We start from the raw sequence: 26,577 nt of genomic DNA, 5'->3' as shown, positions 1-26,577 counted from the left end.
CCATGTTTCATCTCAGACCTCATTCAGCAAAGCTATTAGTAGTATTCATCTGCAATTACATGAATGTCAGCAAAGAAAGAAGCGCAGAATAATTTAAAATGACAAATCGTCCATCAGTGGAGAAAACCCATTACTTTGATATTTTTAGATTTCAAATCAACATCCATCCATTCATTATATGTGTGATTACATTAATAGGTTTAATCTTGTAAACCATCTCTACACTTTAGCATCTAACTTCAGGTAAACAGATCTATATAAGGGAAAGAGAATTAGTGGGAAAGAGAGCGCAGGAGGAAGGAGGGAGGGAGAGAAGTAGGGAGGGATATAGGGAGAAGGAGGGAGGAAGGGAGGATTGACTTAGGAGAGCATTTAGCAGACACACTCCCTCACTCAGTCACTCTCCCCTAGCCTGTGACGTCCACCACTGCAAACACTTGCTGCCCGACAGGTGAGCCAACTTTCACCTTATTTTTTGGTGCTTTTAAATGTATTTCTTGACATAGAGTATTATATCATTTTCATTTGACAGATTGATTGTACATGTAGTTTTTTGTTAGTAGTAGTATTTTTTGGTTTTTAAATTACATATACATCTCTTAATTTTGAAAGTGAATTCTATTTTTGTTTTTGGCTTTTTTCGAACATCAGAGGAAATATTTGTTGTCACATCAAATTAAACTGTTACTACATATGTACAGTGGGAGCTTTTGTATAAGTTACATACGTCTCAACTTGATTTACTGAGATTTACTCTGCAAAGTCAGTTTGCTGGCTGTTGGTTTGTTCTATCATAATTTTACAATCCCAGTAGAAAAACAGATTTTGTGTATTTTGTGTCCTGTGGCCTGCAGTTATACAATGTTTCAGTGACTGTCTCCACCACTGCCTTCTTGTTTGACTGTGACACTTGTCAACCTTCAATTAAAACCTGTCTCATGTTTCTGTCTGGTTAGTTAGCCCTGGGCGATGTTTATTCACCTCAATTGCAATGCGTCTCTAATTATATGCCTATGTTTGACATGATTGAAAAATATTCATTTTATGCATTTGGGAGTATGTGACAGGTTTAGTGGTTCTGACTGTAAGCAGATAAGCTACCACCTCACTGTCTCTACACACCAGTGCTAACAGTAAGAGCATCCCAGAGGCGGCTTTTTGCAACAGAGAAGAATTCTTGCACCTAAACTATTTTGTCCAGAGGATGTCACCCTTGTTTCATCTAATAACCAGGCTCCACAGACTGTGGTTGTCTTTTTGACTTTAAATACAAGGATTTCTGAGTGGGCCATTTATTCACGGTAGTGTAATTCTCACAGTTTTTCTGAAATTGATATTATTTTAAGGCCTGCAGGAAAATAATTAGCCTAAAGCTTCTGACTGACTATTATATATCCACTGGTCATAATGAAATAAACTGGATCATAGTCTAATTGATCAGAACAAGCTGAATCAAGACGTTTTTTTAACCTTTATGTGCAGATCCTCCACTCACCATCACGATGACCCGCATCCTCCGCTTGAGCTTCCTCCCGCTGCTGCTGCTGCTGCTCTACCTCTCCTGTCCCGCCCGTGCCGACCCCAGGCGGCCCACCGCCTCTCAGCGCAGGGCGCCACGCGCACCTGCAGTCAAGGTGCGTTTGGCGGGCAACTTTGCGCGAGAACCGCACGAAGGACGCGTGGAGGTTCTGCACAACAACATCTGGGGAACCGTCTGCGACGATGACGTGAACATCAAACTGGCCAATGTGGTTTGCCGAGAGCTGGGGTTCCAGGACGGAATAACGTGGGCGCATAGCGCAAAGTATGGAGAGGGAGAGGGTGAGCGGACAAACCAATCAAGCCACGTTAGGTGGTCAGAAATATCCCAAAAACCAAGCTCACTAATTTTAACTGGAATAGAGGCATCATTAATGTTAGTAAAAGACTTGCGTAATTAAAATGAATAGGCATTTATCTTTGTTTATCCGATTTATGATAGAATTAATGATCCTTTATTGTAGATGTCCCACAGCACACTAAGCATATGACATCCAAAATTACCACTGCACCACCATAAAATGAAAAAACAAAACAGTGTTGTGGGACTGGAGTCTCCACCTTGTTGAGGTTGCCTCGCAGGATGGTGAAGCAAATACGTTTAAGAATAACGACAGCATTTTCTTGCCAGAGTTGTGCAACACTTGCTGTGGTTTATGGACATTCTTTACTGCAGCTTTTAAATCCAAATTAAAGAGATGGTTGAGTGGATTCGAGGGGCACGATCTACAGTACCCTACCTTGTAAAATAGTGTGTTTCTGCTGCTAAACACACAGCTAAGGTGCAACCTTAAATCAGCATGCCAGTAAAAGTCAGGTGTTAGGTGTTTAGGAACAGATTCATGCCATTACAGATGCTTTGCCCCATCTGTCTATTGAACAATCAATGAAATTCACCGTAAATAATGAATGAATTGTTTATCTTCCAAGGCCCTATATGGATGGACAATGTGCGCTGTGAAGGCTCAGAGACGTCCTTGAAGGACTGCAAACACAACGGCTGGGGAGTGAATGATTGTAAACACTCTGAAGACTTGGGAGTGGTGTGCACACCTGAGCGCCGCCTGGATCAGACAGACAGTAGAGGCCCAACCACCGCTGCTAGGCACCATGGCAGCCCTGCACCTCAGTGGCAGGGCATTATTGCTACTCACAGGCAACCAGGATACAGCTATTATGGAAATGGACATCCATATGAGATCTCCACGTTCCAAAGACCATACCACAACCAGGTAAAACAGTTTTCTTCACAGTGGCACTTGTTTGTCAGCTTTTTTTCTATGTCTGCAGTTTTTGAATTGGTTATAGGGGGACATTTTTAAATATTTGTGTTTGGCAACAGTATGTGAACCTGCTCCCTTGGTAACTGCTGTGACCCCCTTTGGCAGCAACAACTACATACAGGTTTGGCACCTGTCAAGTTAGTAACACATTGATTTAGAAGGAATTTAGGCTGTTCTTCTTTATAGACAGCTTTGACTCAGAGATGGCGGTCAGCTTCCTTAGATGAACTGCTTGCTTCAGGTCCTACAGCACTTCAAAGCCCAGACTTGTGCTTCAACCAATCTTTGGCAGAACAACTGTGTCCTTAGGGTCACTGTGGATACCTTGACATTTTCCTGTAGAACCTTCAGGTGCAACTCAGAATTCATAGCTCTTACTGGCTATATGCTGAAATAGAGAACATTGTAACGGGTTTAAGAAGAGGATTTCAAGTGCTTCTGTATCCTTAGGAAGACGTGTGGCAGTAAATGTGATGCAGTATGCCTCCTCCTTTAGGGTTACAGTAGGGTGCGCATCGAGGAGGTCCGTCTTCGCCCTATCCTCATGGCTACCAAGAGGAAAAGCCTGATCACAGAGGGTGTGGTAGAAGTAAAGCATGCCGGGAGATGGAGGCAAGTTTGTGACCGGGGTTGGAGTCTTAACAGCAGCCGGGTTGTGTGCGGGATGCTTGGCTTTCCAGAGGCCACTCAGCACAATGTCAGAACATACAAGTGAGTATTAATGTCTCGTACTAACACAATTTACCTTTGTGAAACCCAGTTATTAGATTACAAAATACCAGGCTGTGGAGTGTAGTCCAGAGAGCATGATGCTGTGCCACTCATCCTGTTGTTAAATGAATAAGAACACAGCCTGTTTAGAACCCCTTTGAGTAAAAGCCTTTTGTTGGCCTCTTCTGTTTCCTTCTTCTCCCCCCCCCAATCCTCAGGCCCAAGATGATGATAAAGGTATCCCTGTCCCCTCTTTACTGCCCCCTCTCTAGCCCTTTCTCTGGACAAATCACCTCTGCTCACCTCATTGCCTCTCTCCCTCTCTCCATGTCCCCTTCTGATGCTATCTTCACCTTGCAGCTCTCAGACAAACAGCCCCACTTTAACTTTTAGATTCCCAAGCTGAAGTGTAATATCCGTACTGATTGTACTTTAACTGTCCCATCGATACCACATGTGAGACAGAGGTAGCTATTGGGGAGTGGGATGAAGGTCTTTGTGAAGCTGATGGTCTTATTGGCAGGGCAGTCTGTGCATGCTTGAGGCAGCCATGCATCTCTTCCAATTTAATCCCATTCTAATAGCATGTGTGACATGCTGACATTGCATGTGCGTTTGGTAGGACTGGTGTCATTTAAAGTTTTTTACACCAGCATTGAATATGATGAGAAAAGACAAATCATATGTTGTGGGCAAACAAGAATCTCCCATCCAACCCCCCCAACTAACTATATATATAAAAAAAACTGTAAGCATATTTCCCAAAAGGTCAATATGTTCCTTTTTTTATAAAAACTTTGAGGCTTGATACCCAGCTCCAGCATGTAAACCACCTCGACACAGATGTACAATTCTTCTCCACTTGCTGAAAATAAAAAAAAAAAAACATTCAAAGTGGTTTTGAAGAAAGCTCTGTTTTTAAATCACAGATCAGAGAGTCACTGTTTTGCCTTTACAAGAATGAGCTGTGTTTGTCTCTCCTCTGTCCTGTGGTAAAAGGCCTAGTTGATTCTTCCTCCAAAAAATCTGTCAGCTTCAGGTGAATCACACTTTAGCTATTACTTCCCTCTCTTGGCCTGGGTTTTACAGACCACAACATCTCTTGTGCATTGTAAATGTGGAATTCCTTTTGCTACTGACAGGCTGTAACTGTTGAGGAGGTAACGTATTTATTGTACAGACATTTCTAACTTTTTGTCAGCGTTGCATGCCCCTGTTGGAGCACACTCACTCACTGGAAGTGTTTCTCCACTGACCTTGAATTAAGCAATCGCTCTTGAACTCAGTGTTATTGGAAAGACAGTGAAGCAATAACTGGATTCTACTGTTGGATGAGAGCATCATCACGCATCATATTTTCTGTAATAAAAGGTCCTGAGAATGAGCTGTTGTGGAATAGCCTGGCCGGACTCTGTGCACTGTCTATACAGGATCATTTATTAGAGCACTGCTTGCCCGCATTGCAGGTGTGATGCCTTTCATGCCTCTCTTTGAATTTTTATCACAGTGTAGATTTAATATTAAAGCAAGGAACAGGGGGTGAGAGGTAATTGTGGAGTGAGTATTTTGATGAGCAGATTTGGATGACTGTAAATTGTAAGGCTCTTGCACAGAAGTGGTTGTGACTCAATACATCTTGGTCTGCATGTCCTGGCTATATATGTTTTGCTGAAACCTCAGGCACTATACTGGTCTGAACCATGATGACGTGTTTATTTTCAAATCTGTGTCTATTTTCTATCTCCACATTTGTTCTCTCTCAGTATGTGTTTTTGACTTGAAAATGGTTCAAGCAGCCGGTGATATACGCCAGTTATTTTATAGTGTTTGACTTGTAAAATCGAGATGGGAACTCAGCTCTGTTCTTGTAATTGGGATGTTTATATATTTCACCAGTAACAACCAGGGAAATACACGATAAACAGTTAATTTAGTTGCAGCAAGGACTTGGTAATTATAATGTTTACACTCTAACATTTCCACTGTCATGATAATTACAAATTGTAATCGGAGTCACAGAAATAATTGGGTTTTTAGGCAACTGGATGTTAAGTTTTCATAAAACATTTACTGCTTTGCTAGTTGTCAAACAATCTTCGGACAGTATTGGAAGGTTTGCCCAAATGTATCCACTCTTTCTTACCCTTAGTTTCCTTACTTCAAATCTCTCAGTCCATTCTTAGAAATCCTAGACCATGCCATGTCTTTCTGTCCTCTGTGTCTCTTGGATGAGACTCTGAAGATGCTGTAATTATGGGTTGGTCAGTCCCAAGTCTCTCTGGGGTTTCTGCTGAGAGTGAAAAAACACCCCCAATTATAGCCGTGTGTGTCTGAGAGTAAGACAGAGTTGGCGAAGAAGCAGGAAGAGGGTAAGAGAAAGAGGAGATGGAGAAAGAACAAGAATAGCAGTCTGATGAGCCATGTTTTCGCTTGCTCGTGTGAAATATGTTCAATTACAGCTGCAGCTTGCAGAAGGGCCCGCTGTGTCAGCAGCTGTCTGTCTTCCTCTGTCACCATAGAGTTTTGAGCTCTCAACCAGCATTTTATGTTTAATTATGTTTCAGCTGAAATTTTCTTATGATGAAGGTATCATTTTCTGGATTTTGGATGACATTTTGTGTGACCGAGTCTGCTTTTCCTGTCTGTTGTCTGTTATCTTCTTCAGTGACCTTCTCCTCAATTTATTTTCTCAACTTTCATTTTTTGAGGGCATGCCACAGGCTATTTCTGTGGTTTGGAGCAGAATCTGGAAGCCGGCTTTCGAAATTGAATCAACGCATAGTGATTTTTGTCATCTCACTCTGGTCTCCTTAAAAGTATTTAGCAACTATTTGACATGCGAACCCTTTAGGTAGTCAAAGGTAGCACAAAAATGAATATTTCTTCAACTTGTTCTACATGTAAAGAAATTGTTATGTTGGCTCTTTAGCTTAGACCTGCAAAGATGTTTAAGCATCTTTATGACAATTTTCACAGTCGCAAAATTTTTAAAAAGGCGCAGATTAAACAAAAATTTTGTGTTGTGTTAAAGTGTTACAAGTGATTCTTATACACCAAGACCAGCGAGCACTTCTTGAGGCACACACAATCTCTGGTAGTGCAAATGTAAAGACATACATATTTGATCTTGAGATGTTCTACATGAAGAACTTGAAATGAATAACAAATGCAATGCAAATCTAGTTTTAAAAATTTGCTTAGCACCATCATTTCTGTATAACAGATTTTTAATAGACATGTTCACGCATTTTTAAATATAAAACAAAAAACACTTAAATTAGAAGACCTAAAAATAAAGCATAAAGCCAATGAGTAGTGTGAGGGTGATAAAACCTAAACAGTGGTGTAATACTCGTCTTTTAACAGGTGGGTGGGACTCCCTATCATTAGCCTCTGTTATTTTGGCTCCTCAACAAGTGCAGGATTCAGTGTTTGGTTTATGCAACGTGGAAAACAAACTAATACCGAGTACATCTGTTTAGAGCACACACAGCTTGTAGAGAAAATACTATATTACTTACATCTAATTATATAGAATTAGTTCTAGCTTCCAAGAGAGACACCAAATGTAAGGAAACATTTTCATATAATCACAAGGTCATTTTGTTTTTCATTGAATGAAATTCAGCATTAGCAAACAGTTCTTATAATTCAGTAAAAGACGTAGAGTTATTATTTATAGTCTGTAGTAGTCCTGATGGTTTCTGAAGAGGGAAACATGGGTATTGGCCTGTGGTAAGGTCACAAACAAGTCATAGACATGTTTGCCTCATGGGAAAATGTGTGAATGTGTGTACTTGGTCCTCTGTGTGTATCCCCGATGACATGTTACTGAAAAGCCACATGGTAGACACATTTAGGATATTTTACAAGTGTAATTCAAAACACTGTAAAAAATAAGTGTTAATTCTCTATAGGGTCAGTTGCAATATTGCAGCAGTTTTTCTGTCCTTAATGCAGCTTTGGTGACTGTATGTGATTTAATTTTTTTCTGCCTTATCAAGTGAAATATTTGAGATACTGCCAGGGACCATTTTTTTGGCAGGAGTTATCTTCTGGCAGACTGAATTGTTGCCTTTACCTGATTTTGGAAAATCTACAATCTCCAGCCCGTGTCCTTATAAAGCTATCTTCATAACATCAAAACAATGTTTGTCTTGAGTATACCATTCTTTGTTTGTTGATTTACGCTTTACTTTATGGGAATGTCCTAAATTCATGTAGGAATGGCACATACTGACCTGTCTGTGGTTTCATACAAATTTCATTTAGACAGTTAGTTTGTTTAAAGGGAAATGCCATGGTAATCAGCATTGGAGTAAGTTTGATTCAATTTTCCTTATTACCCCCCCCCCCCACACACACACACACACACACACACACACATTGTGTACATTTTAAATTATAATGTGCAATTGCAAGACTAAATAAATAGGGCTCATATTCTGGTAAATGATTTAGCATTGAAAATGTATTTGCCTATCTATCACCATGTGTGACACTATTTATTTATCAGCATTATACCAGTTTTGACAGATAAGGGCCCTTTAAAATACCAGTCAGGCTGTAGCGTGTGTGAGTGTTTTGGTGTAATTGATATGAATGTCGGTGATGGTGCGTTAACTTCGCAGTGGTTTGGGGATATCCTGGCAAGGTCTGTGTGGCATGTCTGCTCTATGTGTCTGCCAAGAGAACAGAAGGCTTTCCTCTCCGCTGCTCTTGCAAGGCGGCCAACCTATTTGGTGCATAAATCTCTATTTGGCCCTGGCCTTTTATGGACGTGCAGTGCAGCGTAGTGCCTGGGTTTTTGTTTTGTTTGTATGCTGTGCTTGGTCTAACCCTGCATTCCCGGAGTGGTGTACATCATGTTGAATGTCATGATCTTTTTGGACTGCATGTGGCTTTGGAGGTTAACAACAAAGTTTGAAATATCTTTGTGTTTCAACGCCTTTATACATCCTGTAGTTATGTATAAATCTTTTTTATTTTGTAACAACCACTGTAAAAACCTCACATTTTATATTATTTTTGTAATGCAAGATAAACAGTGAATGCATGTTGCACACTTATCCTTGTGTTGGTGGGTATATAAATGTTGCTTTATAGCTTTTGAACATATGATACACTAACCACTTACTCAAAACATGTTAAAAGGCATGCGGCCCACATTCCAGATGGAAATCTATGCTATGGGATCTACACTGTTGCCCATAAAGTTGGAATAAAATATTTTTTACCTCATCTCATGAAATTATTGTGACAATGTGATTTATTTTTGATAGATAAAGTGGATATCTTCTCAAACCTTTAGTGATCCATTCCTTCCATAAAAGAGGAATGTGTCTGAAAAAAAAATATTTTAATTTTATAGGCAACAGTGTATAAAACGAGAGAGAGATGGAAAATGCATTTGCTGACAGAGAGATTTGACAATGCATTCTTTCTTAAACTATACCATTCATCCCCATTAATGTACCAAACTTTACACTAACCACAAAGAGACATGCACGGCTTGTTAAACACATTCAGACATTATATTTTAAGCTCCATGATTAAGTTTGTGGACAAAGTCAACATCTGATCTGTAACTACTTTTAGTTAGTAGCTACAACCCCAATTCCAAAAAAGTTGGGAGGATATTTAAACGTAACTACAAAAACAGAATGCAATGATTTGCAAATCTCATCAACCCATATTTTATTCACAGTAGAACATAAACAACATATTAGATGTTGAAACTGAGAAATTTCACTTTTCCATGGAAATTATGTGCTCATTTTGAATGATATGGCAGCAACACATCTCAAAAAAGTTGAAACAGGTTGATGTTCACCATTGTGTAGCATCCCCTCTTTTTTTAACAACTGTCTGTAAACATCTGGGAAGTGAGGAGACCAGTTGCTGGAGTTTTAGAAGAGGAATGTTGGCCTATTCTTGTCTGATGCAGGATTCTAGTTGCTCAACAGTCCTGGGCCTTTGTTGCTGTATTTTTCATTTTATGATGCGCCAAATGTCTTCTATTGGTTGGACTGCAGACAGGCCAGTTCAGCACCCAAACCGCTATGTACTTTTCAGCATTGATGGTGCCTTTCCAAATGTGTAAGCTGCCCACGCCGTAGTCACTAATGTACCCCCAAATCATCAGAAATGCGGGCTTTTGAACTGTCCGCTGAAAACAACCCTCTTTAGTCCACAGAACACAGCGTCCATAGTTTCAAAAAAGAATTTAAAATTGTGATTCATCTGACCACAGAACCGTTTTCCATTTTGCCTCAGACCATTTTAAATAAGCTTTGGCCCAAACAACACGGTGGCATTGCTGGATCGTGTTCATATATGACTTCTTCGTTTTTGCAGTTAAAGCAGTTTTGCACAAAACTGCTTTAACTGACATTTGTGGATTACATGGCGGACCGTGTTCGTATAAAGTGATTTCTGGAAGTATTCCTTAGCCCATGCAGTGAGGTCCATTAGAGAATCATGCCCGCTTTTTTCATGAGGTTTGAGCTTCGGCCTTGCCCTTTAGGCACAGAGATACCTCCTGATTCTCTAAATCTTTTGATGATATTATATACTGTAGATGGTGGGATCTTTAATGCATTCGCAATTTGCTTACCACTTAACCTAATTAGTTGTTAAATACCCATTTGTTTTTGGTTTGGGGCATTTACTTTTGCAGTCTTTTGATGCCCCTCTTCCAACTTTTTGGAGATGTGTTGCTGCCATCAAACTCACAATGAGCTAATATTTTCTATGAAATGGTACAAATGTTCAGTTTCAACATCTGATATGTTGTTTATGTTCTTTTGTGAATAAATTATGATTTAATGAGATTTGCAAATCATTGCATTCTGTTTTTATTTAAGTTTTAAACACCTTCCCAACTTTTTGGGAATTTGGGTTGTAGTAAAAAGGAAGTCATTGTATATGTGTTTGTGGCAGATATCCTTCATATGTGACTATACTTTAGGTTACAAATAAAACAAACAGCAGATGTACAGAATCTTTTTCTCAGTTTTTACTGAGATTTTACTGAGATCATCACCTCACATGTTGATATGTGCTGGTACTTCAGCAAATATACAGAACTGACAGAACTAACATTCATCTGTTTTTTTACAGGAAAATATGGGATACCAAAGTTGTAGATCCTTCAACAAGGTAATAAAATACGGGTTACTCCATATAACCCTCTACTGTATGGGCATTTTATACAGTACTTCTGAGATACTGGTAGACCTGAAGATTTTCAGTTGAGCTTCAGTTCAGCGACCTTTAAATTAAAATGTGTTGAAAGATGTAGGTTTGTTTGCTTGTGTTGCCAACATACCTGTAGTCAGTAAGATATGATCTGAAACTCGACACAGATCTGAAGAAAACTACACAGTCCAGATGAAGCAAATTAGCTGGATATTTGTTAAATTCTTTATAAACATTCTTAAAATGTTTCTTCTTGGACTATAACTTTTATTGCTGGCAAATCAAATCAAATCAACAGTATGCAATGTTTTTAAATATTTGTTTTAGTAGAGATATGCTCCACACCTTATCTTATTTTGGCGAGATGCTGTCAACACGTCCTGTGACACAATCTTACAGAACAGCACTGCCAGCAGTACAGAGATGTTTGTTTCTAAAGGTTTTAAAGGGGGTGTTGCCCTTCTAACCAATCAGAGAAAGCCAAACCTTGTGCGTCACTTGGTGACATAAAGGGGTACCTTATGCATACACCGATCAGGCATAACATTATGACCACCTGTGCAATTTAATGCAATCCAATATAGTGGCTCTGCCATGAATTCCACTTTTACAAGGTTATTATTTCTGAGTTTTTAGGTTGAGACTGTGAGAAAGGTAATAATTCTACTATGTATTTGTTATTGAGGTCAAAGTGGGTAGTGCAGTAATACTGGAGTTTAAAACTAATGAGGTGGCTAAAATGTTAGAAACACCTTACAATGCACTCCAGTGCACTCCACTAAGTCATAAACATTTAATACTAATGTACTCAAGATTTATAACGAAGCTTTCAGAATATATTACCAAATACATACTTTCTCATATTTCTAGATTGAGCATCATGGCAAAGAAGAAGGGATTCTGGGTAGAAAAGGTTCACTGTTTGGGCTCTGAGAACAGCCTGTCAGAGTGCCATGCTCAGCTGTCATTCCCCCGTACACCCACCCCTTGTAAGAACGGGAGACATGCAGTGGTCAAATGTGTGCCAGGACCCCAGTTTTCTCGCATCTCTTCAGGAAGACCCCAGGCTCCTTATCCAGCTGTGGTAAGACTAACAATAGGAGTATACAAGAACAGTCATACAGTGGACATGAGTAGATGCTAATTTCATTCCCTTTGCTATCCTATTAAAGCCTGTGCGTCTGAAAGCAGGCCCCCGGTTGGGTGAGGGTCGTGTAGAGGTACTACGAGAAGGCAAATGGGGGACCATTGTGGACCACATGTGGGACCGAACAGCAGCGACTGTGGTGTGCAGAGAACTGGGCTTTGGCACTGCCAGTGATGCCCTGCAGGGAGCCTTTATGGGTGCAGGTGAGAAACAAAGTCACAACATGGGCTGGAAATTCTTAAAAAAAGCCTCTCCACAATAAAAACAAATTTTTATTGTTGGAAAGTTGGAATTTTTTTATTGTGCGTCATGGCATTCCAGATAAGGCAGATAAGACTTCTGCTTACCTTTTGCTTCTCTCAGACGCTGCACCCATCTGCCCTCACTGATCAGATAATGTATCGGCATGTTTGTTTGTCTGTCTTTGTATATTACCTCATGAAGCTGCAAATCTGTTGATTGCAGTACCCCCAACTGTGATTATGTGAGTTCCCTGCCAGAGATACCAGCTGCCCAAACACTGTGCAGACGTGCACACATTCACACTCGCACACAGAAATGTGATAATATGAGAGGTTGTGGTTTACGTCGGTATTTGGTTACTAAAGCCACAGACAAATCGTGCTAGCTTCATGCAAGCTTTTCATTCACTCACTGTGCTGTGGTCTTTTCAAATTTCCAGCTTTGGTGACACAAAGGTTCAGTCAGTATCCAGCTGCACCAGTGGTGTCCCCACCCTTACTGAATTTGAGAACGGCTTCCCCATGCTTTGGGTGAAGTCTCTAATCATGCTGATCGAGATGAAATGTGGGATGACAGTCTGCTAGTTTAGCTATTCAGTCTACCATACATATGATATTTTTATGTGTGTGGGGTTAGCTTCTTTTACCCTTAAACCCCTAAAATTGCATCTTCTGCAGATGATATAATTTATGTTACCTTTATTTTTGATGACTCTGGCAGAAATCTAATCTAGTTTAGTTGGCTCCTCTAAGGGTACTCGTATTGCACCAGACATATCACCCATTGTCATCTGGCTTTAATCACCACCTTTGGTCAGTGGGTCCAGTTTATGGTCATCATAGTTCTAGCAGTCTCTTGCAGAGGTGTATAATTGTTAGAAGCAGCCAAAAAGCTTTTAATTTTCTAACTAAAAAAAGCTTTGCTCGATCCTACCACAAAGCTACATTTATGTATGTGCAAGTGTAAAAGGGCCAGCATATAGCATGTCTTATGAGGTTTTTTTTTTTTGTGTGTGTGTGTGTAATAGTATCTCTCATTAAATTATACGTAACATTAAGATGTGGTTTTGCAGCTGTAGTCTGGTTTGACAAATGGCAAATATTATTCCTGTCTCCCTCCTGGAAATGCAGGTTTCCTATACCATAATTTCTGAATTGGTGATTCATTCCCTCACACACACCCTTTTTTTGCAAAGGTTGTGTGAGTGCAATGACCAGAACTGTCATTTGGCAATGTGCTTCCCTTGAAGTTTGCTTTGCTGGTGTAGCGAGCACTTTTGATGGGTATAAATTTAACCCATCCCACCTGTTCTGCGATCTTTTTTTGCTCTGCTTTGATTTAATGTGAAGCAAACTGAATTTTCCCTAAAATGAAATGTCCTATATACTGTAACAAAATGTGGCTTTTCTTTTGCTTGTGGTGCCTAGTGAGGAGTGTACTGGACACTGGATGAAAATGAGGCATCTAAATGAGGCACTGCAGAACGAGTTGTTTTCTATTGGTGACATATGTGTTAAATGTTGCACTGAGAATAAAAGTCTCATACCAACATATGTTTCTGACACAAAAGCACGCAGCTGCCATTTTTATAATTTTGTCAACAAGAAATAACAAAACACTTAACACAAATTAGCTTCACTGGTTCGAGGCATTTAAATTGGCATAAGAACATTCGAATGTTAGGGGCTGAAACATGAATGCCAGTAAAGCAGTCTGGATTTCTCTATATATGCATGAGTGACTCTTGTAGCATCTGCCACCCACAGTTGCTTTATATTGTATGAAAAGCTTCTCATTCACCCTCATTAAATCCCTGCAGCCATCTGAAAAGTGTATCGTTAATATAATTACCATAATTACATTACATCCAAATGACACCAAGCTGATATGCACCTCTCCAGATATCTCGGTCCAGTAAGCAACATGTCTTATATGACACTCAAACCTCAGTAGGTGAATTAAGACTCTCAGGAGATGTGCAAAAAAGTGTTGATGTATTAAAAGAAATTCCACCAGTGAGTCCATAATTTCTCATTTCTGGATTTTTACCCCTGCACTATCCTTCCTAGCAGAATTTTGGCATAAAGAGATTTGGGTTTATGCAATCGTATACACTACTTCAAGAAACCATTTTATTATTTACTACCATCATCACTGTACTAATTAATGTGAGTAATATGAGGGTGACTCACCACACACTATGCTTCACAAACAACACTGCATGTAAGGGCAGTAACCAAGCCAAAGAAATACCACGAGCTCTGTGGATATGGCTCTGTGGTGTATGAAACTTTTTAAAATTTTGTGTTTTTCCAGGAGGACAGTTGCTTCAATTACTTTGAGTGAATAACCAGACTAGAACATTGGTCAAGAGGTTGCAGAAGAACTGGACAGTCTGCTTAACAGAGCTTCAAATGTCTTCTGCAGGGATGGGAGAACCTGGCAGAAGGTCAAAGATCCTAGTAACAATTTATCAATCAGACATTTATGGCAGAGTGGTTAGACAGAAGCCATAGCACGTTGCCAAACAATATTTCAAGGACCGAAATGGGGACCAAAATTCTGTAGTCTGTTGACCCAAATGTAAACTGTCTAGGCAAAACTCCAAGTACTATGTGTGGCTTCTTAACAACAGGGATAAGGAGACAGGTCACACTTGAGTGAAAGATGAATGCAGCCAATTACTATGATGTTTTTTTAAGGAAACTAACTGCGGTGTCTGAGTGTCTGACATCAGAGACGGGGTTACAATTGACCTGATGAACATGGTCCAAGATGTGCATCAAAGGTGGGGCTTCGTGTCTCTGACTGTCCTTGAGTGTCCAGCCAAAGCCAAGACCTAAATCCCACGTAACATCTGTGGCAAGACATGGAGATGACAGTTCCAATCTGATGGAACCTATGAGAATCTGCCGTAAAGAATGGGATAAACTTTACCAATCCAGCTGTGAGAAGTTTGAAGATATGCTTACTGTTTTCACTTTTTTTTTAGTGTGTAGATCCAGCGTAACAACACAAATTGCTAAGCAGAACATTTTTCCAAACAATGAGGGGGTCTGAATACTATATGAAGCCACTTCATGAACTTAAATACAGGTTTGCTCAGAGAGCTATCACTTTCTTTTGTAATTACAACAGGGGCCTAACACGCCTTATGTCAATATGTTTACTGTACATGCTCTGGTTTCTCTTACAAACACATACAGATGTGTGTGCCCACACACATTGTGCAGCACTCTCCCTTTTTGTCCGCTTACATTACACTTATACTTACATATACACTGCTTTTGTAGGATGATTGGACTTCAAAGTCCTCTCACAGCTTCCTTACTATAACATGTACTATGTTCGACATTTCACTGGGACATATAATTTTCCATGTGCTGGAAGGCCACATAAACAAAGGCCTATATGTTGTTGGAAAAAGCCTAAATTAGACACTTTAATAGAACAAACCCTTAGTGAGGTTGTTCTGCTGAAAGAGTGAATTGTCTAAAATGTAAATTTCAACAAATTTGTCATACAGTTTATTTCTCTTTACAACCATAAAAAATTAAGACTGATCGTAAAACACACTTCAACTCACAATGCATCACACTAAGGTACATTTCGACCATCACATCAGAAAAAAACACTCAGATGGCAAACTGGTAGACAGGCAGCGGTTCTGACATATCACATATCACATTTGTTACACATATGCACTTTCCTGTGTCGGCTTGGTAACCAATGTTTAAATCCTGAGAACAAAAGAAACATGACTTTGATGCAACAAAAACCCACAAGCAGCAACATCTTTGTACAAAGTTGCATGATTTAGCACTTGGTCATGTACCAGATCTACCTAATGACAAGGCTTTTGTTAGAGGTAAAAAAAAGGAGAACTTCCATGGAAAGAGAAACATTACATAGCAGTTGTAGTGTAATGTTTAGGGAAGGGAGCTTGTGACTGGAGGGTTGCTGGTTCATCCCCCCGGACCAGTATTAAATCTGGTTAGGTCAAGTGGAAAGCAGAACAGCACTGTGGTTCGTGCAAAAGAAAGGTAGCCTCTCAGTGAAACTACCCTGACTAAAAATAAAGGTTAAAAAACACATTAATGTGCCTTCGGCTCAGTGTAATTTCAGAAAGGAAAAGAGCAGAGTTTCCCTTGTAACCACAAACATACTATTTGTACTATTCTCATCGGAAATGTGACCGATTCTACACTATTTCCATCCGCTGAAGTGAATTGTATATTCTGTCCAAATGATTGGTGGCACCTGCCAGTTCTAATTATATTGTAATCAAGCTCAATCTATTTCTTGTAAATACTAATGTCACATATGAAGACAACCAAATGTTTGTCTTGATAACGTAAACACGGGGAGTTTAGATCTTGTCTGTGGACTCTACCACGTAGAAGCGGTTTATCAGAGGTGGTTTAGATTAGTAATTTTCATATGCATGAGCCCACGTTTGGTGGCCAGCATGAAAGCAGGCCTTCAATCTACTAAAACCAATACAGAGAGATGTCGGGTTAGGCTACTGCGATCTAAAACCCATTTTAGCCATTACTTTTTTGCTCTTCTTTGTTGGTTTTTCTCTCTTTCCCCTGGTTTTTGTGGTTTTGGTTGTGTTTATTTCAATGCTACCAGATTTTTAAGTTAGAAGCTCGTGCCTTTTGTTTTAGGCAAACACTGAAGCCATAGTTTGCTCTGTATTTTCATATACTGCCATTTACTGGCAGTAACTGTTTTTTTTTTTTGTTTTTTTTTTTAGAAAACCTTAGGCCTTTTTTTCAACATGATTTTTGTTGTTTGGAAATAATGTGGTCTTCAAACAAATGAATGCTAGTAAATTTTTTTTTATTTTGTTGACACAGATTGGTCTTGTGTGATCACCCAGGGTGGTGCTACACGCAGTGATGTTCTTATTTTTGTCCCGGAGGCAACTGAATGGTGGTAATGAGGTGTGACAGATGCCCAAAGTAGATGTTGGTGTTGCTGCTGTTTGGGTTGCAGAAGCATTTTGTCTTGACAGATTTGAACTCATTGTTGTTTCGCTCTAAGTTTGAGAAAGCTCACTCATGTGAAAGGAATACAGGGCCTCGCTTGTATGTGCGTATGCGCCTTTGCGTGATAAAGTACTGCAAAGTACACCTGATGGGTGGTCTCAAACACAAGAATTATTGCCCTTAAGTTATGCCCATGCTTCTCTTGGTTCTGTATTGCTGCTTTTTTTTAACTTATCCGAATAGTCTTTAAATATGTTACATCTCCCCCTACCTCTTCAGGAACAGGACCTATTCACATGAACAATGTCCGGTGTGTGGGGACAGAGCGTTCAATCCTGGACTGCTACTTTGAGGAAGTCCAACCGTGGACATTTAAGCACAGCCAGGATGCCTCAGTGCGCTGTAACATCCCTAAGACTGGCATAGAGGAGACGGTATGAAAAGTATATCATAACAATACATACTAATAAACATAATAATATGATAAATAATAATGATAATAATCATGGTACAACATCACTTTAATCCCTTTAATATATTGCTTTTTTTAGGTGAGGCTTTCTGGTGGAAGAGTTCCATCAGAAGGACGCGTGGAGGTGTTGATGGAGGTTGGGGGACGGAAACGCTGGGGCTCTGTTTGTAGTGAGAACTGGGGCATCAATGAGGCCATGGTGGTATGCAGACAACTCGGCCTGGGTTTTGCTGCCAATGCTCATCAGGTAATGACCCCGACACAGACCAACACAACATATAGACGTTGAAAGCAAACGGGTCATTTTGGACTCTGACTGCAGTGGTGCCAGAAAGATGGGTAATTTTGAAATTGCCACAACCTCTCCTGAAGCCCTGATTATCAGTGTGTAATGTCAGACTAAAGTGGTCATAAACATAATTTCTCAAAATCATACTAACAGTGTTTGAGTTATTATTGATCAAAGAAAAAAAAAAGGAACACATGAAGCCAAATCCATCATTACAGCTCCTACAGCCTTTGTAGTGGGCAATGAGCTATGATAATAACAAGATCTTTCTGTCCTGTCACACTGACTTTCTTTGACAGGAGACCTGGTATTGGACCAGTGACCCAAATGCAGCTGATGTAATTCTAAGTGGAACACACTGTGTGGGCACAGAGCTTTCAATTCAAAAGTGTCGACGCAACAACCATGTGCACTGTCCTCGTGGAGGGGGAAATAAGGCCGCTGGGGTCACCTGTTCAGAGAGTAAGTCAAACCAGATTTGTGTAGCTCCACATTGTCTCCACTTGTTCTAAACCTGTTGAAATCCAACATATCCTTTCACATCTAACCTGCTTTAGCGGCACCTGACCTTGTTGTGGATGCCCAGCTGGTCCAGGAGACAGCTTACTTGGAAGACCGACCCCTCCATCTCTTGACCTGTGCCCATGAGGAGAATTGTCTGTCCTCATCTGCAGCCAGGATGAACTGGCCTTATGGCCAAAGACGGCTTTTGCGATTTTCTTCCCGCATTATGAACCTGGGTCGGTCTGATTTCCGGCCAAAAGCTTCAAAAGAGAGCTGGACATGGCACCAGTGTCACAGGTAGAGCATTTTTGAACTGTTTATGGAGGTGTTAGATTGCTTAGGTGTATGTTGCTGCAATGGAAAAAAAACAACAAATTCTTACCATATGGCTGCAAGGGTTTTTTGTGAAAACTTTGTTTTGGTATGTTGTGAATACAGGTGTGTTTTGGCTTTAGAGGCTGTCATAAATTGTCTGATGCACGCCTGAGCCTAGGTCAAAATTGTTTGAATGTGCATTAATGACATAGTTTCTCCATCCTAAGCCGAAAGGACAAAAAAAAAAAAATGTATTGAAAAAAAAATGCTGTGTCAGTACGTGGTTGGAAGAGGGGTTTGCAGGTTGCATTCAGCATAGGTTTTAGGCACAAGAGCCTTTGTCTGTCACTGGGCCACAGCAGCATTTTGCCTCAGGTGTAAATAGATGACATATTGTCTTTAGGTCTACTCTTAACACATTACACACTAATTTAGTTTGTTTTTACGTGATGAGCACTTTCTGGCTAATGTGAGATGTGTCACAGTGAGTTATGGGTGGCCTAAAACTGTTTTGTCATTTCTCCAGATTTATTAGTGGAGCTGCAGCATATCTGTTGAGTAACTGTCGCACCAATTCATTTACCACAGGTCGGGTGAAATACAGAGGACACGGTAGCCCACGCACAGTCAAGGTCCACCTCAGTTTGCTACAACAACACTTCAGAGCTATGAATGTGTTTTTCAAAGCAATCCATTCACTCAGATTGAGTAAACAGCTCGACCAAGCTGGCACTATAACAAGCTTCTTTGAGAGGTGTTAGGGTAACACCCACACTCATGTTCAAGGAGTGAGGTCATTGGGCTACAAGCCCTAGGGAGTCAGTGTTCAGTTAGCATAAATACACACACTCATAAAAGTACATACACATGACTACTCTTATATGGAATTTCCCTTCTGTCGCCCAAAGGCACTACCACAGTATCGAGGTGTTCACCCATTACGACCTGCTGACTCTGAATGGGACAAAGGTTGCAGAGGGACACAAGGCCAGTTTCTGTCTTGAGGACACGTACTGCCCCGATGGTAATGTTCACTACTATTTATGAGTCCCAGTAAAATACTCTTTGCCATTAGTGACAGGAAATTAATATCAGTATTTCAGCTACAGCTATTTAGATTTTTACTTTGTGGTTAATGTATTAGATCGCTGCTGTAGTTGTTTGTTCACTCCCCATTTACTTGTCACATCATGGATGAAATAGCTCATATGAAAAAAATCAGCGTTCATATGTGGCCTAACACAATTCAAGAACTAAAAGGCTCTTAAAAATAACAGGGAGTGTCAAGTATTTAATGAGCTTTGATGTTGTGATTGATAATGTTGGTGTGTGAATCTGTGTTAGGACTCCAGAAGCGGTTCTCCTGCTACAACATGGGCGATCAGGGAATTTCTGTGGGCTGCTGGGATACCTATCGCCACGATATTGATTGCCAGTGGATTGACATGACAGATGTACGGCCAGGAGACTACGTCTTCCAGGTCAGCATTCTTTTCTTGCATATCCGTTTTATCTCACAAAAGGAGGCACACATGCAAAACCCATGTAAAGCCACAATGTGATATTTTTACACTTATGCTTTACTATAGGTTAAAGAAAGAAGATACAAATAAACAGGATATAATATGCTCATTTGTAAGCTTTAGAGATACTGGTAGGTAGATCTTGTAATCTTTGGACAGAACGAGGGTAGTTGATCCTCTCTGTTCCAAAACAAATACTAAAAGGCTTTGGGTGCAAATTCCTAAATAGAGTACATCTATTATATGGGACTGGTATCAGCATTCACGTTTAATTAAATACCAGCTCATAAAACTTTAAACTTCCTTTAAGGCCCAAGATTTGGTTAATAACAGAGAGGATCCCAGGTTCCCAAGATGCACTTCCTCATTGCTGCTTGGAGTTTCCATCTATTTTAGTGTGTAGGTGAAGATACTCCGTCATCCAGGTTTGGTTATCTGAAGATTGAACGTGTCAGCTGGACTTATTTTTCTTCGTTGGAAACGTTTCACTCTTCAGTCTGAATAAAGTGGCTAGGGAACACAGTTATATCCTCCAGAGTAGGCCTTTGTTCCACCTTGGCCTGAATATGCTTATTAAGATGGTAGGTTGGAACCGGGCGGAGGCTCCAAGATGTAACAGATCAGATCTGCTCCCTCCTTGACTTGTGTTGAACACCACATTCCCCCAGAGCGTGACTTCTCCAGACAGAAACATAGTTGTGCAATGGGTTCTCCACTGTCACCTATTGTTGACAACCTATACCTGGAGGAAGTGGAGGAGAAAGCACTCTACTCCTTCCCAGGGACAGCACCAACCCACCGGTTCGAATATCTCGATGCCACCTGGGTAAAAATCAAGATCCAGGAGGTACAGGTTTTCACAGACCACATAAATGCCATAGATATCAACATCAAGTTCACCAGGGAGGACACCAATGACAACAGACGGGCCTTCCTGGACTGCACAGTGAACGTTGGGACTTGTGGCATCCTAAAAATAGCAATCTACAGGAAACCCACACACACAAACCAGTACCCAGGGTTTAACTCCCACCAGCCACTGCAACACAAACTAGGAGTCATCAGGACCCTGCATCACAATGCTCCTCTGAAGCCAAAAAGAAGGAGGGTAGACATCTGAGGACAGCTCTCAAGTCCTGCGGTTATCCTAAGTGGGCCTTAAACAAGATGTCGGCCAGATCCAACAGAAGGATGACGGACAGAGAGGAGCCTCAAAATCAAAGGAAAAACCTGTTGATTCCTTATACGGCTTTAGTGTCAGAGAAGCTCAAAAGCATCTTCAGAAAAACACCACATACCTGTTCACTTCAAATCTACCAACACACTGAGACAAAGACTTGTCCACCCGAAAGACCAAACAACTAAACACAAAAAGTGCACCAAACAGTGTTCACAGCTTTACGTACGAGAAATGGCTGAGCACAGTAGAAGCAACACCTTGGGACCAGGCACAACTATTTCCTATTTTTCATGCTGCCCTTTCACCCATCCCCAGGAAGGTTTAGACTACTTCACACATCCACCAAGAGGGCCACAGCTAACAACCCCCATCTTAGGGTTTTAGGGAGTTAGTGTCGTAATCGTTACATCTTGATCCCTAGATATTTTTTCAGACTGAAGAAGCTGCTTGGATAAGTAGTGAAATGTTCTAACCAAGAAAAAGAAGTCCAGTTGACACGATTCAATCTTCGGATGTATTTTAGTAAAATCCCCAGACTTCCCTCATCACAGTGATCGCCTCTTCTGTCTGTCATTACTTTGAAGGGGTCAGTCAGTCCAGTCACTGTGGCTACTAGACGAAAACATTTCACAGATCAGATCTCACATTATCCACCATTTCCAGTTCAGGCTTCTAATCTCACCGTGATATGCAGCAGTCCTCAGATTTTAGCATGCCGCCAATTACCTTCCAGTTCAAAAAACTAGTTACAGTGTAACTTACTGTCTGATAATTGCTGTTTCCCAGTTTGTCTGAGAGGTCACACTCAGACTTTGTAATTACACTTCTCTCTGTTGAAGATGGATTTATTTAATTCACTCATAATAGACGCGACACACATACAGCATATAAACACATGTGCCAACGGGAGGTATTTTAGGCATGTTCACCAGGGTGTGATTATAAAGAGCTACATTGGTACAAGACATTATAGAAGTAAAAAAAAAAGTCAGAAATAGAGTTGAGATGAATGAGAGAAATAAACTGGAAGTCTGGAAGAAGAAAAGGTGAAAAGGTCAGTAATTTATAGAAAAATGCAATGAAAGGACATAACCAAATTTAGCAGAATAAAAATAAAGAGATCGGGAAAGCACAAAGTAAGCCAAGCAGGGAGTTTGTAATTTACCAAGGCTATACAAACTAGGAACGTGCAAACAGCTTTAAGTGCAGCTCTCCCTGTCTCTGTTATATGTTTTATTTATATAATAAAGTTCAGATGAGGCCTGACTTTCTGATCCTGGACTTTACACACAGATCAGCAGGTCTAGCCTTGAACCACCCAGTGCTAATGAAACACACTAATTATCCAAATTAACTATTACTTCCCTTCAGTCAAACTACACCTAGTCTCCATTCCATTAGAAACGGCTAATTTACCGTCAAGGAATTCCTCCTGCCCTGTTTTTATTTTTATTGCCACATTCTCAGTGAGCAACACTTTCTGCCACTGAACCAGCTCCCTGCAAAAGCCCCATATACTCAGGTCCAAGACTGTAATTTACCTTGAAGAATTAAGTGACAGTTTTTGTACATTTGCAACTTTTTTAGTGCACTTTGCTTTCTTTCTCATTGTTAGTAACCTGCACTTAAAATGGGTGTAGCAGTTTACAGAGCAGCTATTAGAGTAAATGGGTTCTGAGTATTACCACCAGACCAGATTAGAGAATGCTTGTATCAGCAGCTATCGAACTACTCTGAAAATGACAGACTATTAACACACTGTATGACAGCATTCAGAATAGGACTGATTTCAAGCATATAAACGTATGTCTATGCGTAACTACTCTTTTGCAAGAAATATAAAATTCAGGCTAAATAAGTTGTTATTATTGCATATCTATGCTAATGTGAGGAGCAGATGTCTCCCCTGTCTGTATAACTACATTCCACCGATCTGAGCTAAAAAGTTGCAGAACTTCTTATACAGCCAGTTATCATATTTTGTCTGGGATGAAGTGTTGTTTTTACAGGCTTTTAATCAAGTTATAAAATTTTTTACAATAGTACGTTTTGTGATTTGGATGGAAAACGCAAGTATTTGGCCACTATATGTGTCATATGCTAAATTACTTACTGTAGTTGTAGACACCAAGTGTACATCATTTGTTTTTATCTCCAGCTTTTTATAGATGAGAAAAGGATAGACTAGCCATGAATGTTGCCTATAATTAGAGGCCCTCTAAAAATTTTATATCTAGCTTCTGCTTTTTTAATTGGCTTTCTCAACGTGTAGAAAGATGAAACTTATTTGTCTTTTGTCTTATCAGATCAAACTAAAAACAACAAAGTGATAAATCCTCACTCTTCACCAATGAATGTTTGTCACACACCTAGTCATAATTCACAAAGTCATAAAAATCTGTATTGTGACATTAAATCAGGCTTTCCAACTCAACTCATGCATGACTGTGTGTTTTTTGTAGGTGGAAGTCAACCCCTCAATGGACATGGCAGAGTCTGACTTTATGAACAATGTCATGAGATGTCGGTGTAAATATGACGGCAACAGAATTTTCATGTATGGATGTCATGCAGGTGAGGACAGAAAGTTGTTTTCCTCGTTATCACATCATCTTAATTTCTCCCCTCCTCTGCAACTGTATAGACGTGCTCTTTTTTCCCCCATATAGGTGATGCATACAGTGCCGAGATTGAAGACCTGTTTGAGCACCAGAGGCAAATAACCAACAACTTTGTTTAGCCCACCCTAGGGCCCAGTATAAAGGCCTTCAAGTAAGGCCAAGTGACTACTCAGGGTGGTCTGAGGTTGATTCCCTCAGGCTCTTGGGACCTTAGGACCAACAGGGAACAAACAACGTGGTGCCTGCTTATCTCCTTGACAGACATGGATAAAATATTTATAAAAGCATCCCATAACAGCAGCAATCATGACAGAGACTCTATTTCTAATTTGAACAGGCATTGACAACAAGAGTGGAACAGGTGATGTTCTTTTACTCTGTTTAAGGAAGAAGGGTGTTGGATATTGATACAAACTATAATGGTTTTTGTGGACTACTAGTAAGTTAATATAGTTTGAAAATGAAAGACCGTAATGTTTCTAATTTGTCACAAAGACAGTGAGGAAACCAGCACTTCTATCCACAGTAGGTTTTTTTTCTCAAATACTTTTACTTATTGGTTCAAGTGTTGTGATCTCAGATTATTTCTTAGTTGGCGCTCTTTAACAATACTGTATGTTCTTATATTAACCTCACTTCAGGTGAACAGTGTTGTAAAGTACATTTTTGGTAGGTTTCTCTTACAGCTTATAAGGTGCTTTAGGTAAAATCGTTGTTTTATAAAAGTGTAGTCAAGTTTTGCTTTTCATCTAAGATGTGTAAGAAAGTGGTCTTTATGAAACAAGCACTTTATATTTTAAACATCAGTGTTGTAGTTTTGCCGCCACATGTTTTTCTTTAACCACCTTATCTTTTTGGGGTGTTTATCTAAAAATACTTAATTGTGTTTTCATTTCAGAAAATGAAATATGAGGTTTGTGTTTTCATTTTCAGTGTACTATTTAAGTTATAGCTTTATTTATTCATGGAATTCACAATTACACAGCAGTGAAACATTTGTTACCTAGACTTTAATTAACACAGTAATGCAGTAGTTACATGACATAGTATTAGAAGGTTCGCATTATGCAGATGAATAATTGTTGATTCATTTTACTTTACTTATTAAAATATGTGTAACTGTGCAGTTTTTCATTTCCATGGGAAGGGAAAACTGGCCTGATGAAACCGCAGTATAGTGGTGGGCAGGCAGGCTGGGTTTTCAGTGAATATAAAAAGGCTTTTAATTATGTCTGTTTGGGTTAGACTTAAGGTTACAGTTACGACTATAGCATGAGCTTTATAAAGAAAAAACTATGGAATTGTTAATTATGGAAGTAAGGAAAGCAAAAATCTGGATTTCTGCCTTATACAAATTACAAGAAAGATTCAGAGTTTCTGAGAGCGTGTAGTGAGAAAAGAAATGAGAAAGTAACACAGAAAGGATGTTTGGACTTATGCAGATATACAGATTTTGCTTCAAATGCCTTTTTCTAGGCAGCCATACAGCGACCACAAGCTGACATTTTCAGCTCCGAATGAGAACAACATGTTTTTCTGTGAGAAAAAATAAACTCAATTCACGCTTCAACACAGTAAACACTGGGCTTATTTTCACTAAAGCTGCGCCTGTTAAAATGTGCTATAGGGTGCTGAATAAGTGATCTCTTAGTTTAACACCAAGCAATGATGCAACCTCTTTTTTTGTCCTACATGGAACTTGTGTTAAGATTGTTGTGTTACACCAACATGTGTTTGATGTGCTTATTGTCTCTGTGGTAAAACAGGTTAAGATGGTTTTCTAAAGCACAGGTTTCAGGACATGATGTTAAAAGGACACGCATATACAGTATACTTAATTTCTTTGGCAGATTGTCGTCCTTCTTATTAGCCTTTCGTGGTTTTAAGTCGCAATAGAAGGCTTGGAAATAAATTGTACCGTTTTAGAGTAAATTTGGCCAAAAATGTTCAGCCCTATTACTAAAAACTGTTGAACTGGCCTGCTTTTCTTTTCCTTTGTGCTACTTTGCAGTTGCTATTGACATATGGTTATAGTCTGTATTGTGTGTTATTTAAATTTACATGACATTATATAACTTAAATTGGTTCATATTCACTGCTCTTGTCATATTACTGTATTTGTACCCATGCTGTAGGTTGGGATACTGTTTTCCATGGCCAGTTATGCTCAAATTTTTTCTTTAAAGCTTATAGTGTGAACTACATGGTGCTTATACATTCATATTCATAGAAAGCTGTGCTCTCAGGGAGTTTGACCTCAACTAAAGAGTGAAAATAACGATTTCATGTGACATGTGTTATTTAGGTTTATACATATGTGATAACATCAAATGATCTGAAGCTTTTTTTTTCTTAGCACACTTACAAAAAGTAATTTAGACCCCATGTTTATTTTCCAGGTAAAAAAATTAAGGAATGGAAGTCATAAGATTTGTCAAGTGTTTTCTTGAGGAAAGTTAGAATAACACCGGCTCAGTCAAAAGCAAATTTCGGTTGAAGAATGAATCACAATGCATCCATTCATCATCACTGTGAATCAATAAAACTCCATCTTAT

General features: G+C 39.7%; 1 protein-coding gene across 1 annotated transcript; it reads left to right on the top strand.

Annotated features, from left to right (window-relative positions):
• The first annotated feature begins 297 nt into the window (after positions 1–297).
• loxl4 (lysyl oxidase-like 4) lies at positions 298–26,577 on the top strand. Its single transcript, XM_067520214.1, has 15 exons — positions 298–451; positions 1,483–1,821; positions 2,470–2,771; positions 3,319–3,533; positions 10,656–10,694; positions 11,604–11,817; positions 11,906–12,083; positions 17,397–17,551; positions 17,669–17,836; positions 18,178–18,340; positions 18,436–18,679; positions 19,606–19,721; positions 20,042–20,178; positions 23,863–23,974; positions 24,070–26,577. Exons 2-15 carry the CDS (start codon positions 1,503–1,505, stop codon positions 24,138–24,140), a joined length of 2,433 nt encoding a protein of 810 aa, XP_067376315.1. The 5' UTR covers positions 298–451; positions 1,483–1,502; the 3' UTR covers positions 24,141–26,577.

This window comes from Channa argus, chromosome 1 (assembly GCF_033026475.1).
Source record: "Channa argus isolate prfri chromosome 1, Channa argus male v1.0, whole genome shotgun sequence".
NCBI classification, from domain to species: domain Eukaryota; kingdom Metazoa; phylum Chordata; class Actinopteri; order Anabantiformes; family Channidae; genus Channa; species Channa argus.
This window is presented reverse-complemented; position numbering and strand designations above follow the sequence as displayed.

What these genes read in the sequence shown, in the direction of transcription:
- loxl4 (XM_067520214.1), top strand. Translation starts at nt 1,503, where the DNA reads ATGACCCGCATCCTCCGCTTGAGCTTCCTCCCGCTGCTGCTGCTGCTG. An exon ending in AGACTGGCATAGAGGAGACG is followed by an intron (nt 17,552 to 17,668) that starts GTATGAAAAGTA and finishes TGCTTTTTTTAG; the next exon opens with GTGAGGCTTTCTGGTGGAAG. An exon ending in TGGGGTCACCTGTTCAGAGA is followed by an intron (nt 18,341 to 18,435) that starts GTAAGTCAAACC and finishes AACCTGCTTTAG; the next exon opens with CGGCACCTGACCTTGTTGTG.